The 12888-nt window shown below is 39.0% G+C and overlaps 1 protein-coding gene and 1 long non-coding RNA gene across 6 annotated transcripts in view; one reads left to right on the plus strand and one right to left on the minus strand.

Moving 5' to 3' along the window:
* Window positions 1–374, minus strand: part of Fah (fumarylacetoacetate hydrolase) — a 33752-nt gene extending 33378 nt beyond the window's left edge. For 2 of the 4 annotated variants that reach the window (XM_015480336.2, XM_048793463.1), the window contains exon 1: window positions 205–374. In XM_015480336.2, coding sequence (XP_015335822.1) covers window positions 205–285 — 81 coding nt within the window. In that variant the 5' untranslated portion in view covers window positions 286–374. The remainder of the gene's footprint in view (window positions 1–204) is intronic. The other 2 variants (XM_048793461.1, XM_048793462.1) reach the window with 2 other exon arrangements.
* A 257-nt stretch (window positions 375–631) lies between these two features.
* Window positions 632–8135, plus strand: LOC125613360. Of its 2 annotated transcripts, none has more exons than XR_007343903.1 (4): window positions 632–928; window positions 1504–1591; window positions 6344–6527; window positions 6875–8135. It is a non-coding gene; the product is annotated as an uncharacterized LOC125613360 (long non-coding RNA). The 2 variants fall into 2 exon arrangements; XR_007343904.1 differs by having other exon boundaries at window positions 6410–6527.
* The last annotated feature ends 4753 nt before the right edge of the window (window positions 8136–12888 follow it).

A 12888-nucleotide genomic window follows, 5' to 3' on the forward strand; every position in this document is an offset into this window, starting at 1 on the left:
CTATTTCATTTTGCATTTAATGCCACACAACCCTGCAGAAACAGGCTGAGAGGTTAAACAATGTGCAGAGCCAGGCGGGATTTGATCCCACAGCACTCTCCATGGACCGCTTTTCAAGAAAAAATGACCCATGCCTTCAAGTCGCCCCCGCTCCCCTCCACTCCACGCCCTCCCCGCGCCCGGAGTCGAAGAGCAACAGCTCACGTTGTCTTGGGTGGAGAAGACGCCATAGGGCAGGTTGTGGATGGGGAAGTCACAATCCTCCGCCACTGGGATGAAAGACATGCTGATGAGCACTAGGTAGGGGAGCAAGCAGTGGGCTGAATAAGAGGAGAGTGACTGGACTGAGCTGCAGGGGTTAGGCCAGGCCACGCCCCGGGTCCCCGACCTTCCTACATCCACACGGTGACCCGGCCCCAACCCCGGCCACGCCCCCTGGAGTGTCCTGCCCTCCTATTGGTCCTCCCCTCCTAGGGCCCTTCCCCCTCCGCAAGCCCCATCTCCGCCCCGGTCCCGCCCCTTCGCAAGCAGCCCTGCCCCCCAGGAGTCTCGCCCCTTCGCATGCCCCACCTCCAAGCTTTCTCACAGGCCCCGCCCCTTCCGCAAAGTAGCCCCGCCGTCCAGAAGCCCCGCCCCACTCCGCGCAACGTCACAATCGCTCCCTGGTCCCCACTCCTTCCGCTGTCAGCAGCGCGCCCTCGGTGACTCTACCACCTTCGGTAGACCTTGTTCGAATTGGCCACTCGAGCCCTCGGTTCTACTAAGAACAAACCCAGCTTGGCATTAAGGCCTCTGCCCTGGGTGACTCCTGCCTCCCCCCTTTCCCCCGTTGCCGCCTGCTCTTCAGCTCAACAGAGCTCTTGTCCTCTCCCTGGAAACAAGACCCTTTCTCCCCAGAGACTGCCTCCGGCTTTGGAAGAAGCTCCCAGTTGCGTACTTTCCGCCTGCATAAACCATGCTAATCCCTCTGCTGTGACATTTCCAGTGGTGTATTGGTGAAGGGGCAATCGCGCCTGTTTGGACGCTGATGAGAGTTAACAGTCTAGAAAATATAACTCACCTATGTATTTCACATTCTAGTGTTAATATGAACTTACCTTGTCTCTGTCTCAGCTTCTTCTGTATGTTGATGATAATACTTACTACTTCACACAGTTGATATAAGAATTAGGTGACAATGTTAGAATAGTGCCTGGCAAACAAAGACTGTATCGTGTGTTTGAAGAGAGAAAAAGGGAAAAAAAAATGAAAGAGGAGGAAAGAAATTAGGGAAGAAAAGCTTAGACCTTATTCTTCTTTCCAATGCAGATATTTTAGATAAACGGACTCAGATTAACCGGTTGGAGATCCACTTTGACTAGAGTTAATTAGGCATTGACATTAGGTCAAGTTCTCTAATCATCTCTCAAATAGGGGTAAAGTAATATCTACTCCACTATTACTGTAATGGTTAAATAACGCCTGGCACAGTTAGTGATCAATGTTTTTTGTTTGTTTTACCAGGAATATCCAGCCAGAAAGTCAGCTATTCCTTTATTTCTGGGTTTTGCTTTTCTTCACGAAGAAGGCAATCAAAAAGAAAACTATAAAGGTAAAGGGGTCATCACTATGGAAAACAAGTTTAAAATGTAAATGTCAATTTCTTAGAAATTTAACAAAATCATTCTTTAAAAACAAGTTTAAAATTACAAGTGGTATAAGGTGCACAATAGTTTATCAAGACATAAGCCTATATTTAAAACACTTTCAATTAATTTATTTTGGATGTTCCCATAACATTACAGTCAAAAGTTAATGAATTACTGGACATAATAAGCAGAATGACTAAAAATAAAAATAAAATAAAAAATTTGGCATTTTAAACCCAAATCCTAGAAGGTAGTTTTTTTAAATATATTTTTTTCGTTGTTGATGGATCTTTATTTTGTTCATTTATTTATATGCAATGCTGAGAATTGAACCCAGTGCCTCACACATGCTAGGCAAGTGCTCTACCACTGAGCCGCAACCCCAGCCCTGGAAGGTAGTTTTAAAAAATATTTTTAAAAGTTGCAGTATCATCCTAGGACTTGTAAAAGTAACCTTTCCCCTTCCTAAACATTTAAAAATGAATAATAGTGATAGACAACCTTGAAATAAAGAATATATTGCTACTCCTTTGCCTGCAGTATCTTGCCCCATTTCTCTTCTCACCCACTGACCTCCTCTCTAAATCACTTTAAGTTATTCTTTTTCAAAGCACACATTTGTCAATAGCAGATCCCAAGTCCCCAGGCTTTTCCTTCCTCCCGCTTTTCCTTCCTCTGTCATCACTTGCAGATCACAAGTGAAATATAAACCAAATAACATATAATTTGAGTAATGTATTAGGATTGTAAATGATTCGTGTAAATGAGGACATAGAGGAAGAGAAAGAGAAGTAGAAGGAAAAGATTGAAGGGGAAAAAAGAAGGGGGAAGAGAGAAGGGAAAGGCAGGCTCTTAGTGTGGGTTCAAGGTGTTGCCTAATCACTCATGTACTAGAACATTTTGTGACAATGTTCAAGTGAGGACACTGGGGACATGCCTGAAAATGTGGTATTTATGTGAATGTTTCAGGCACACTTCTAAAAGACCTGGATGCTGGCAGATTCTAGCAAAATTAAAAGTGGAAGGCAGCCTGGGCAAGGGTTCTGTGAAGTTCTCTTGAGAAGTGACACAAAGACTGCTAGGTTAGAGAGGCTGCTCTGCAGTTTGGCTTTAAAGGAGGAGAGTCTGGAAGGAGTAGCAATATATTCTTTAAGGTTGTCACAGGATAATGTGGGCTAAGAGGGCTTGAGCTAAGGGAATATTGCCCATAGGGATAGCTGTGAGACCCCTTCCTAGGCTTTGAGATGATTCCCGTGCCCCTCCACTGAAGCCTTACCAGTGATCACCCAGGGATGAGCTCAATATGGGTACAGCACTTTGGTTCTAACCTCCAGCCCTAAATGGCTCTGCCACGAGTGAACTTCAGTGTTTTTAAGACTGCCCTTGGGAGAAGGAATGAAGGGCAGTCTCTGGCAGTGGTAGGTGGTCTGGCTTGCTCTGGTAGGTTCCCTAGGTTTTCTGGTAGAAAAAAAGGAATAGAGGAATGTCCCAACTCTTCACCTTATTAAAAGGAATTCCATTCTGTACCATTGTTCTACATGTCTATTTTGGTGCCAATACCATGCCATTTTTGTTACCATAGCTTTGTAGTATAGTTTAATGTCTGGTATTGTGATGCCTCCTGTTTCATTCTTCTTGCTAAGGATTGCTTTGGCTATTCTGGGTCTCTTATTTTTCCAGATGAATTTCATGATTGCTTTTTCTATATCTGTAAGGAATGACATTGGGATTTTAATTGGAATTGCAGTGAATCTGTATAGTGCTTTGGGTAGTATGGCCATTTTGACAATATTAATTCTGCCTATCCAGGAGCATGGGAGATCTTTCCATCTTCTGATGTTTTCTTTCTTTAGTGTTCTGTAGTTTTCATTGTAGAGGTCTTTCACCTCTTTTTAAATTGATTCCCAAGTTTTTTTCTTTGTTGTTATTGTTGTTGTTTGTTTTTGTTTTTTGAGGCTATTGTGAATGGGACAATTTTCCTAATCTCTCTTTCAGAGATTCATCACTAATGTATAGAAATGCATTTGATTTATGGGTATTGATTTTACATCCTGCTACTTTGCTGAATTCATTTATTAATTCTAGAAATCTTCTGATGGAATTTTTCAGATCCTCTAAGTATAGAATCATGTTGTCGGCAAGTAATGATAGTTTGAGTTCTTCTTTTCCTATTCATATCCCTTTAATTTCTTTTGTCTGTCTAATGCTCTGGCTAGAGTTTCAAGAACTATTGTTAAGGTCTGTAAACAAGTCAAGATGGTGCCTGGCATTTTGCCAGAGGGAGTGGTTTGTGAAGTAACGCCAGCGAGCCATTAAATGTGGAGATTCCTTATTGGTTGACTGCTGTATCTAGTTTATGTTAATTAAGATAAGCTGTGTGTAAGGTATATATAACCCTCCTGTCCTACAATAAACAGCTCCCACTCCTGCTGTATCAATGTACACAAGTTGCTCGTCACCCTCCGGTAACTTTGCTGCAGCCGGACTGCGGCAAACTATGTTATATAGAAGTGGTGAAAGAGGGCATCCCTGCATTGTTCTAGTTTTTAGAGGGAATGCTTCCAGTTTTTCTCCATTTAGAATGATTTTAGCCTTGAGGTTAGCATAGATTACTTTTACTTATTTTACTTATTTTTTACAATGTTGATGTATGTTCCTATGATCCCTAGTTTTTCTAGTGTTGTGAACATGAAAGGGTGCTGTATTTTGTCAAATGCTTTCTGTGCATCAGTTGATGTAATCATATGATTCATATATATATATATACTTTTAATTTTTTTTAGTTGTAGATGGACACAATACCTTTATTTATTTTTATGTGGTGCTGAGGATCAAAAGTGCAAGGCTCATGCTCTACCACTTAGCCACAATCCCCGCCCCTGATTCTTATCTTTAAGTCTGTTGATGTGATGAATTATATTTATTGATATCTGTACATTAACCAAACTTGTATCCCTGGTCTGAACCCCACTTGATCATGGTGCACTATTTTTTAAATGTTTTTGTATGTGATTTGCCAGAATTTTATTGAGAATTTTTGCATCTACGTTCATCAGGGATATTGGTCTGAAATTTTCTTTCCTTGATGTGTGTCTGCCTGGTTTTGGTATCAGGATGAGACTAGTTTCATAGAATGAGTTTGGAACACAGAGATAAACCCACATAAATACAGCTATCTCATACTAGACAAAGGTCCCAAAAACATACATTGGAGAAAAGATAGCCTTTTCAACAAATGGTGCTGGGAAAACTGGAAATTCATATGCAGCAAAATGAAATTAAACCCCTGTCTCACACCATGCAAAAAACTCAACTCAAAGTGAATCAAAGACCTAAGAATTAGACAAGAGACCCTGCGCATAATAGAGGTAAAAGTAGGTCCAAATCTTCATCACATTGGATCAGGCCCTGACTTCCTTAACAAGACTCCTAAAGCACAAGAAATAAAATTAAGAATCAATAAATGGGATGGATTCAAACTAAAAAGCTTCTTCTCAGCAAAAGAAATAATCAATGAGGTGAAGACAGAGCCTACATTTTGGGAACAAATTTTTGCTACACTCACATCAGATAGATACTAATCTCCAAGATATATAAAGAACTCAAAAACTTAACACACACACACACACACACACACACACACACAAAACCACAACAACCCACAAACAACCCAATCAATAAATGGATTAAGGAGCTGAACAGACACTTCTCTGAAGAGGATATATATTTGCTCAACAAATGAAAAAATGTTCAACATCTCTAGTTACTAGAGAAATGCAAATCAAAACTGCTCTAAGATTTCATCTCATGCCAGTCAGAAGGCAGTTATCAAGAATACAAAACAATAAGTGTTGGTGAAGATGTGGGAGAAAGGCACACTCTTACATTGGTGGGACTGCAAATTGGGCAACCAAACTGGAGAGCAGTATGGAGATTCCTTAGAAAACTTGGAATGGAACCACCATTTGACCCAGCTATTCCACTCCTTGGTCTATACCCAAAGGACTTAAAATCAGCATACTATAGGGACACAGCCACATCAATGTTCATAGCAGCTCAATTCACAATATCTAAACTGTGGAAGCAACCTAGATGCCCTTCAATAGATGAATGAATAAAGAAACTGTGGTATATATACACAATGGAATATTACTCAGCATTAAAAGAGAATAAAATTATGGCATTTGCAGGTAAATGGATGGAGTTAGAGAATATTATGCTAAGCAAAGTAAGACAATTCCCAAAAACCAAAGACCAAATGTTCTCTCTGATAAGTGAATGCTGATCCAAAATGGGGTGAGGACAGGGGAAAAATGGAGGAACTGTGACTGGGCATAGTGGAGGGTGGGGTGGGGTGAGGGAGTAGGGGCAAGAAAGATGGTGGAATGAGATGGACTTGTATGATTAGCTACATGTATGATTGCACATGTGGTGCAATGCTACATCGCTATATCGTGTTCAACCAGAGAAATGAAAAATTGTGCTGTAATTGTGCACAATGAATCAAAATACATTCTGCTGTCATATATACCTAATTAGAATGAATGAATAAATAAATAAATAAATATTTTTAAAAAGGCATTCCAGGCAATACTTTGTACCTACTGAATTCTAGTTTCTTTTTTTTTTTTGTACTGGGGATTAAATCCAGGGACACTTTATCACTGGGCTACATCCCCAGATCTTTTTATTTTTTAATTTTTATTTTGATACAGTTTTTGAGGATGTTGCTAAATTCCTGAGGCTGACCTTGAACTGAACTTGTGATCCTCCTGCCTCAGGCTCCAGAGTTGATGGGATTACAGGCATGTACACCACGCCCTGTTCTAGCTACTTTTGGTCTGCAAGACAGAGAATTATTTACATGTTCTGTACTGGCCCTACTGACTCCCATTAAAGGTAGGAATTTTTTCTTATTCTGTGTGCAGTTTTATCAATACCCAGTAAAACACCTGGTACAGAATAGTTGTTCCATAATTCATTTTTAATTTTTATTTTATTGAGATGGGAGTCTTGATATGGTACCTAGGCTGGTCTTGAATTCTTGGACTTCTGTGATCCTCCCACTATGGCCTCCTAAGTAGCTGGGACTACAGGGGCACTCCACTAAGAGAGGCTTTAAATATTTAAGTAATTGATATAAAACAATTGACTAAAGGAAAACAAAGCAATAGCCAATGCACCCTTATTAAATGTCAGACTCTGGGAATACAGTGGTAATTCAGCATCTTCAATTCCTGTTTCAGGAATTGGACCAGGAACTTCCATTGGATGCACACAAATTAATGAAGTCCTAAATAAAAGCCATGGAAGGAGAAAACCAAAAACCTTTTTTGGGGAAGAGGGTGGGATAGATGTAAGTGGAGGAAGGGATGTAGGGATGAGATGGTTGAAGGGGGAGTATGATTTTGTAGTTTTAAAATAAGACTTGCCAACCTGCTAATTATATATAGTATCAGAAAATGCCAAAGCTGTTCACTGTTTGGAAAACACATTTGAAGTAACTTGCAAGTACACTCTATTTTCTTTTCTTCTTTCCCCTTTGTGGGAGGGGGTATATTGGGCATGTACATTACAAGAATTAAAAAAAATATTTAAAGAAAAAAACATTGCCCATAATTTCGCCAACCTACAGTCATACTATTTGTTTGCACATGATGTTTCTACCTTTGTAAACTTTATTTAGATTCAGTTTTTCAATCCTTTCCTACATTATTCTCTTATTATTTCATTGAGAAAGTTGCAATGTTTTAAATGGTTAATAATAATGGTGCAGTAAAGATCTGAGTGCCTAGGATGTCTCCTTTTTCGTAGATTGTTGTCTAAGGGTAGAATCTTGGGTTGAAGGGTATGAACATTTTCAGGATTGGAATTGAGTTTGAGTACCTCCACTCAAGGGCTGGTTTGAGCTTCTGCAGCACCATGTTGGGTGCCTCCCTCTGATGAAAAAACACAGCATACTGCAGCCAGCTTCATGCACACAAGTGCATTCTTGCTCCTTTACAAGAGCTCTGGGAAAGGGTTTTCTGGATTCAGGACACTGATGCAAGGGTGCCAAAGAAGCTGCCATTCAGATAAGCAGTGTGTGGACACAGCCCCCACCCTACAATGTTCATTTGTCCTTGAATTACTTAAGTTCAGTTCCAAGGTTCTCTAAATTTTCAGCTCCTTTGAGAGAACAAAATACCATGCATGTTTGCATGATCTATATCCTCTGATGCTGAAATGTATGGTAGGTGTGGGGCATGGTTCAGTGGTAGAGCATTTGCCTGTATATGAAAAGGCCCTGGGTTTGAACACCAGTACTGAAAAAAAAGTACAGTATATGTATCAAACACGGGATGTCCATTTCAAAATGTGTACAATAAACTTTATTGAGCTCAGAGCTTTAAGAGAGAAGATTTTTACATCATGAAAATGTTTGACCTTTAACATAGTTGTTATCTGCAAGGGATTGATTCCAGGACCCCCTTTGCATACCCAAATTGGAGAATGCCCAAGTCCTTTATTTAAAAAAGGTGTAAGTAACATTTGCATGTAGTGTATTTACATTATTTTGGTACTGGGGGATTGAAACCAGAGGTGCTTTATTACTCCAGCCCTTTCAAAATTTTGAGACAGGGTCTTGCTAAGTTGCTTAGAGCCTTGTTAAGTCGCTGAGGCTGGCCTCAAACCTGAATTCCTCCTGCCTCAGCCTCCTCAATCTCTGGGATTTCAGGCGTGCACCATTGCACTTGGCCTCCTGTGCACTTTAAGTCATCTCTAGATTATTTATAATACCTAATACAGTATTATAAATAATATGCTATGTAAATAGTTTTACTTCATTGCTTATGGAGAAGACTGTTTTATAATCTTACTATAATTACTTATTTTTAAAAAAATTTTTGACTCTAAAATATATATATATATATATATATTTGAGTTATACATATTTATTTTGTTTATTTTTATGTGGTGCTGAGAATCGAATCCAGTGCCTCACATGTGCAGGGCAAGTGCCCTGCCACTGAGCCACAATCCCAGCCCCTATAATTGCCTATTAATTCCAGTTTTTATATTGATTCTTTCACATTTTTCTGTATAGACAATATGCCATTTGCAAATGAAGACAGCTTTTTTTCTTTCTCACCAGTCTGTTCAGCTTTTCTTTCCTTTTCTTATTAGCTGAGAATTTTAGTACAATGAGGAATAGGACTGGTGAGAGGGGACATATTTGCCTTGTTCTCAGTCTCAGAGGGAGAGACTATGTAGTTTCCTCATCACAGATTTATTATCTTGTAATGTCTTTGTCTGGTTTTAGTATTGGGATGATGCTGGCCTCACCGAACAATTTAAGAAGTATTTTCTCTGCTTCTACCTTCTGGAAGAGAATGTAGAAAAATTAGTATAATTTCTATCTGAAGTGTTTGGTAGAATTCACCAAGGCCTTTCTTTTTTTCTGGTATGTAATCCATTGATTGAATTTCTTTTTTCTTCTTTTTTTGTGGGTGGGGTGCTGGGATCAAATCTTGGGGTGCTTTACTACTGAGTCACACAATTCCAACCCTTTTTAAAATTTCAAGACAGGGTCTTGCCAAATTAGGCCTTGGAATTTGTCATCCTCCTGCCTCAGCCTACCTAGTCTCTGGAATTCTAGGCATGTGCCACCATACTCCGTGTGATTCATAGACACAAGCCTGCAAAGATAATTTCTCTTTGTACTACTTTTGGTAATTTTGCCTTTCAAAGGAATTGATCCATTTTATCTAACTTATCAAATCTGTGGGTATAGAGTTGCTCATAGTATTTCTTTACTATCTTTTAATGTCCCTGGGATCAGCAGTAATGGCCCCTTTTTCTTTTCTGGTAGTCACTTTTTGATATCATAAGTATGTTAGTGGTCTTTTGGGATGCCAAAAGATTTCCTGATGTTGCTAAAAGTCTTTTGTTAGATTTTATCCATCTCATCTCCATATTCCTAACTAACTTTCCATTCTACTGGCCTTCTGAATTAATCTTGATGCTTACATATTAATAAGAAGGGACCAAAAAAAAAAAAAAAAATAGGAAGCCAGTCTCTGAAAAGATGCTACAACAAATACTTAGGACTTTCTTAAATTCTCTAGCGTATCTGTTTGGATGTTTCTTACAGACTTAAAAAAGGGTAGTTTAGCCATTATCAGATACATATAAACTGTCTCCACATCAGGAAAAAAATGGCTTTCATATCATATGCTTGGAATAAAGGAATAATTTCAAGATTGCACTATGCAGTTCATGTTAGGGGAAAGACATTTTTGTGTTAGACTTGGACACAGAAATTCCAGACAAATGAATATATGAAGAACAAAGTATGAGAGAATGTGATTTATGGTTTTAGTGTTCAGGTGTAGTGAAGCCTGTAGACTGTGAATGGATTTTTGTGACAAAAAAAGAAAAACAAATTGAATATTGAGGCTGATTCTACAGCAGTTTCATGCATAAACTCCAATTTCAAATGTGGTCATCAAATCAGCTTTATAACTAACTTTTTAATACTTTGGAATTAAGGTAGAGAATGGATTAATCATAATCCTTGGTTCATGACATTCTCTGCACAGAGTGCCTGCTGTTAGTTGTCTGAGTATACTGAGGCTATCATTCCCATAAAGTTCCCATTTGCTAGCCCATCCCTTGCTGCCTTCCACCTGAGGATATTGACAGTTTTCACCACTACCTCTTCTTTTGATATAAATTTCATCTGTTACTTGAAAATGTATTTTCTAACTTTTCCTGTGGGGTGTTGGGGATTGAACCAAGGACCACACACGTGCTATGTACTTTATCATTGAATTATACTTCCAACATTTTTCTTTTGGTGGTGGTGGTACTTTATCACTGAGTTATACTTCCAACGTTTTTCTTTTGGTTTGACAGGGCCTTGTGCATGAGAGGCAGGACTCTGCCAACTGTGCTATATCCCCAGCCCTACCTCCAACCTTTTTATAAGGGAATATTTTGTCCGTTGGTTGTTAATTCTTATTATACTTTTTTTTTAGTACCCAGGATTGAACTCGGGCACTCAACCATTGAGCCATATCCCCAGTCTTTTAAAAAATATTTTATTTAGAGATAGGGTCTCACAGACCCTGAGTTGCTTAATGCCTCGCTGTTGGTGAGGCTGGCTTTGAACTCACAATCCTCCTACCTCAGCCTCCTAAGCTGCTGGGATTACAGGTGTGTTCCACTGCACCCAGCCTTACTGTATTTTTAAGACACTTCATTTTTGCTTTTGTTTACCATATTTTTGTTTTGTTGTGTCATTATATCTTTTGTGTCAGTATGGATCATTAGTTTTGGGTGCTATGTGATAGTCCATTGTATAACTATGTCATGTTTTATTCGTTCAGCTCTTCCTCATTGAGGGCTTGGGTAATTTCTGGGTTTCTGTTTTTGTACATGGTGTTATGAGAATTCTTCCCAGTTCATGTCTCCTGTTTAATCTATGTGCAAGTTATTCTTGGGTATATAATGAAGTTTCTGAATTATAGGATGTGCTAAAAGCCAGCTTTAAAAGATAATGCCAAGCTTTCTGAAGGACTGAACCACTTTTCATCAACATAAGCAATACAAAGATCACATGGAAACCTTCCAATACTAGAAAATGCCAGACTATGTCTCTTTACTAGTAACTGCTGTTTTAATTAATATGGTTTCACAGTGAGTCCTGACATTTGGCAGGCCAAGTCCTAACCTCACTGCTTTTTTGAAATACCCTAACCATTTATTCTTTTTTTTTTTTTTTGTTTTTTAGGTCTATTGTACTTTTTAAAAAAAAATATGTATTTTTTTTAGTTGTAGGTGGACACAATTCCTTTTATTTTTATGTGGTGCTGAGGATCAAACCCAGTGCCTCATGTGTGCCAGGCGAGTGCTCTACCAATGAGCCCCATCCCCCAATTTATTCTTTTACCTTACTTTAGAATCACTTAAATAAGTTTCATGATACAATCTGGTGGGGCTAGGCACAATTGAGAATACCTGTAATCCCAGTGACCCAGGAGTTAGAGGATAGAGGATGGTAAGTCTGAAGCCAGCCTCAGCAATTTAGCAAGACCCTATTTCAAAATGAAAAAGGACTAGGGATATAGCTCAGTTGTAAAGTGTCCTTGGGTTAAATCCCCAGTGTACTTCCCCCCCAAAATCTTAAACTTTGGTTGGATTTTAATGGGAATTGCTTTGAGTTTATGGGTGTGTTTGGAATGACTGACATCTTTTTATTGCCTTTCTATCCATGAACATGTGGATTTATTGAGATTTTATTTATCTCAATGTTTTAGAATCATTTAGATCAGCATATATTGTCAATGTCCAAGGTAATTGGTACTACACTGATGCTATTAGTAAATGGTATCTTCTGTTTTTCTAATAAGTATAAAGAAATTCAAGTGACTTCTAAAAATGAATGTTGTATTTGGGCTGGGCTTGTGGCTCAGAGGTAGAGAGCTTGCCTACCATGCGTGATCCTCAGCACCACATAAAAAGGAAAGATATTGTGTCCACATATAACTAAAAAATATTTCTTTAAAAATTAATGTTATATTTAGATAACTAGACAGTATTATTTCTAGTAATTTATTTCCAGATTTGTATTTTCTATAAAAACAATTATGTAGTTGGGTGCAGCAGCACACACCTGCAATCCCTGCTACGAAGGAGACTGAGGCTGGAGGATTGCCAAATTCAAGGCCAGCCTGGGCAACTTAGAGAGACCCTGTCTCAAAATTTAAATCAATCAACCAACTAACCAACCAATAAATTAATAAGGACTGAGGAGCAGCTCAGTGGCAGTGTTCATAGGGTCAATCCCCAGTACTACAAAAACAAAAACACACCCGAATCATGTAACAGGCAAATGATGGGTGCTTCCTTTCTTCTTTTGACTGTCTTGTTCCATTGGTTGGGCTCTCCAACACAAAATTAAATATAAGCCACGAGAGGGGAAGCCTTCAATTGTTTCTGAAAGAAAAATATAATTTTCTCCCAGTACTGGGGATAGAACCCAGGGCCTCAAGCATGTTAGCAAATGCTTTAGCTACACCTACAGTCCGTTTTTGACTTTAAAAGGAAACGACTTTTCTCTTTTTGGTTCTGAGAGGTTTTTCTTTTTTTTTAGTTGTAGTTGGACACAATACCTTTGTTTTATTTTTTATTTTTATGTGGTGCTAAGGATTGAACCCAGCGTCTCGCATGTGCTAGGTGAGTGCTCTACCACTGAGCCACAGTTCCAGCCCCTGAG

The sequence above is a fragment of the Marmota marmota genome, unplaced genomic scaffold (genome assembly GCF_001458135.2).
Source record: "Marmota marmota marmota unplaced genomic scaffold, marMar, whole genome shotgun sequence".
Classification (NCBI taxonomy): Eukaryota; Metazoa; Chordata; class Mammalia; order Rodentia; family Sciuridae; genus Marmota; species Marmota marmota.